This window comes from Dermacentor silvarum, chromosome 9, assembly GCF_013339745.2.
Source record: "Dermacentor silvarum isolate Dsil-2018 chromosome 9, BIME_Dsil_1.4, whole genome shotgun sequence".
Lineage (NCBI taxonomy): Eukaryota > Metazoa > Arthropoda > Arachnida > Ixodida > Ixodidae > Dermacentor > Dermacentor silvarum.
Window position 1 is genome coordinate 109,223,824 of NC_051162.1, and position 3,975 is coordinate 109,227,798.

Here is a 3,975-nt window from a genome sequence, read left to right on the forward strand (position 1 = left end):
TATATATATATATATATATATTATACCTCCTTAGCTGAAACGGAGAGGGCGCCCTCTGTCATCGATATGGAGAAACACTGCGCGCGGCGACGTGCCACGGGACAGAGGCGGTGGGGGAGACCTTCTTGCGCGGCTGCTTTCAAAATGTTTTTTAAAGCGCGAATTTTCGCTAATCTGGACACCGGCTCATCAGGGTTTGCGAGGGAACGAGAAGGCGCACGCGCTGGCCCGAGGTCTCACTTTCCGGGATTCCAGCGCTGTCTCGACAACACCCCCAAGCGAGGAACCCCTACAGACCGCTGACGATCTGAGCACTTTTCAAGAAATTCTTAACCATTATAAGCTGGGGCGTAAGACTTACCCGAGAGCGGATAAGAACCTTACCAAAAGCGAGGAAGTTGTGTGGAGGAAACTGCAAACAGGGGTATTTCCGAACCCACAACTGTTGAGCAAATGGCATCCCTCAGTGTATAGCCCTCGGTGTACGCATTGTAATGGTATAGCGGACTTAGTCCACATGGTTTGGACCTGTCCTAAGTTTGATGAGCCAGATAGATGCAGAGAATCCTGGGAGTCCTTGCTACTCAACGAAGAAGAAAATGCACAACGGCAAGTCATCGGTCTCGCCCTGACCGCCGCCGCGTCCCAAGGGATCCCGGTCGACGGTTAGGGAGGATGAGTGTGGGTTTAGGCTGAAGCCTCTGCCCCGTCATCTAGTTGACGGGTGCAAATAAAGTCTCTTCTCTCTCTAAAGCGCGAATGCGATGACTTAGGTCCACCACCGTAACGCATCTGTGGCATAACCAGAAGAGCAAAAATCTTGAGCGAAATGCGAAAACCCCCGTGTACTTAGATTTAGGTGCACGTTAAAGAATCCCAGGTGGTCCAAATTTCCTGAGTCCCCCACTACGGCGTGCCTCATAAACAGATCGTGGTTTTGGCACGTAAAACCTCTTAATTTAATTTTTTTTATTTCTTGAGAGAACAATTTTCTTGAGAGAGAGAGAAAACAACGCACTAACGGAAGTTGTGCCTAAACTATTGCAAAAAGCAGTTTCTGTCAGCAAAGTTTTCAACTAACTACGCTAATAAAACATTCTCAATACAGCGGCGCCAGGAATCTCCATCCCCGTCTGCACCTAGCGGCACATCGTGCACGCTGTGTTCCACGATAACGGTGCCAGATGGCGCCACCGTTCAGTTCCAACGCCGTGGATATGTTTTAAGTGTCGACGTTGCAGACGATACGCATATCGAATTAATTGGGGACAAATTTGTTAGCATTGCCATAAACGTGGTGTTAAACTAACCATTACACGAAATGGTACTTCTGCGGCAAATTTAAACGGAGATCAGCCAGCGGCCCAGCAAGAACGTTCATTCGTGCCTGACGTAGTTGTTCATGGTTATACTATTGCCGCCGTTGCTAAACTCATCATATTTTTGTCCATTATCAGGGACAGCCTTATTTATGTCCAAGACACCTATTTGTTTCAGAGACCCGAGGCGTAGGATAAAGTCCTGCATATCGGCCAGGTGGTGCCCTCCCAAGTGCCCGGCCAATGCCCGATTTCGTCTCTGCGTTTCAACCTGCGAACCAAGGTGCGACACACCTAGGCCTAAGAAGTGCGTCAAGCGGTGCTACGGAGGCGACTGCGTCTGCAAGTGGCGCTACGCCAAGCTTTTCCAGCGGGGCCAGATGTATTGCGTGCGCAGAAGGGATTGTCCAAGTCGCTACAAGCAGTTGTACGGGAACTTCTATTGGACACTGCTTGGAAATGGCACGTATTAACGTGCCAAGCTCATAGCGTTCTGACTGTAGACATCAGGTTAACCTACGGAAGGCGCAGAGGGCGGGTAATGTCGAATCAAATTGAACAGCCTTAGTTGGGAGCCGCGACGCCCAACTATGAAATACTTATCCCTGGGGACGAAACTTCCCATCATTCTCGACGTGTTCACATCGTTTGAGGTGTTAGCACTGCAAATTAATTCAGTAGGCACGGAAATCAGAGAATTCGGCGTGATGTAAAGTTATGCCAGATCGAGCAGCGCAAGAAGGAAAATGACGACGATAGCAATACAACAAAGACTAAACATGAGCTGTCAAAAGGTACGCTCGATTGTCTCAGGCCCTTCAAATTGGTTCGACCTTTGCTCTGTACATGTGCTGTATAAGGTGTTAGCGGAGACATAGTGACGGCAAACAGATGGCGCTATTACATTTTTGAGTAAAGAGAATTTACATGTCGCATGCCAAGTTGGATGTAGTTGTACAACACTTGCGTCGAATATGACGTGTTTTGGGACTGCGTTTGACGTAAAAGTTTATTGTGTCAAAAGAGCTCGTAAATTTTATTGATCACAGTGCTTGTAATTCAAAGGATAACCTCAGGATAAATCATGGAAGCACAATTCCTTTGCGCCTGTGGGTACGACGATGGCCTGTATCTTCATCAGGGGACCTGCATGTTGCATGCGGTGGCATTGATTTGATCCACGGTGATAGCCATGTCTGATAGGCCACCGTCAGAATCACTCCTTTTCGCGACGGCAAAATCTCACCAATAAACCACATTATCTTCGACATTATGCCTTGTCTGACTTGTTTCTCCAGATTCTAAAACGAGCAAAAATAGAAATGATATTGCTGAAGAAAAAAAAATATCATGACCCATTCCGCTCTGTTAAGGTGCCCCGCAGGGGCGTCTGCGTGAGCAGGCGTTTGGTGAGTTGCGACACCACGTACCCGAGCACATGGGGGTTGGACCCTCCCGCGTGTAGCCGTGCGCGGCTTAGCCGTGTCTGGGGAAAAGGGGATCCTGGGGGTTGAGCCGATGCCGGGTGTTCGGACCTTTAAGGCCCCCCGGCTGAGGCAACACACCTCTTTGGCCTCTGCTTCACATAGACGGCACCCCCGGACTGACCCACCCGGGGGAAATCGGTGGTCGCCTTTTCCTGTCCCCCTCTCCGATCTTTTTCTTCTCTATTTTTCTGTCCTCCCTGTCCTGTCACCTCTTCTCTTCTGTTACTTCCACATTTTTCATAGGCGGCTTGGGTTAACCTTGTGTAGGTGCCCTCTCTTGGGTTTTTATATAAGGTTATAGCAGCAATGTACGGCTGGCGCCTGCAGCCTTACACGTGAAGTGCTGTAGCGTCCCCTTGTTGGACTCCGTGGTGGGTGGCTGCCATTGCTGCCGAACAACACAAAATTGTTATGGGAACGCCCGCTTTTCCTCGACTTCTTGATCGTCTCCCTCAGAAGAGGGGACGCACCGATGAGTTTCTCAATTTTTCCCCGCAGGGGCGTCTGCGCAAGCAGGCGTTTGGTGAGTTGCGCCACCACGGACCCGAGCACATGAGGGTTGGACCCTCCCGCGTGTAGCCGTGCGCGGCTTAGCCGTGTCCGGGGAAAAGGGGATCCTGGGGGTTGAGCCGATGCCGGGTGTTCGGACCTTTACGGCCCCCCGGCGGAAGCAACACACCTCTTCGGCCTCGGCTTCACGTAGACGGCACCCCCGGACTGACCCACCCGGGGGAAATCGGCAGTCGCCTTTTCCTGTCCTTCTCTTCAATCTTCGTCTTTCTCGTTCACCTTTAATCTTTCCTGTCGTCTTTTCTCTTCCATTTACTTCCAACATTCCTGGTGGCGAGGGTTAACCTTGTGTGTTATAACCACCCTTGGTTAGACGTATTTGGTTATAGTAGTGGCGTACAGCTGGCGTGTTGCAGGACCTGTCTTCTCCAGGTCCTGCAGCGTCCCCTCGTTGGGCTCCTTGGTGGGTGGCTGGCGTCGCTGCCGAAAAACTCCATACCTATGGCTGAACAATTCCCCCTACTCCCTGATCGCCGTCTGAAAAGAGGGCGCACCGAAGATGTGTTCCAGTTTTTTGGACGACAAACACAGAATTTCCCCCGATTTCATGTTATTCACTCTGAAACCTCAGACAAATCGGTACGATCAATGTCACCTTT

General features: G+C 50.4%; 1 protein-coding gene across 2 annotated transcripts in view; it reads left to right on the forward strand.

Annotated features, from left to right (window-relative positions):
* Positions 1 to 2,587, forward strand: part of LOC119463808 (zonadhesin-like) — a 219,780-nt gene extending 217,193 nt beyond the window's left edge. For both annotated transcript variants that reach the window (XM_049656297.1, XM_049656296.1), the window contains exon 3: positions 1,498 to 2,587. In XM_049656297.1, the coding sequence (XP_049512254.1) occupies positions 1,498 to 1,792 (295 nt within the window). In that variant the 3' untranslated portion in view covers positions 1,793 to 2,587. The remainder of the gene's footprint in view (positions 1 to 1,497) is intronic.
* The last annotated feature ends 1,388 nt before the right edge of the window (positions 2,588 to 3,975 follow it).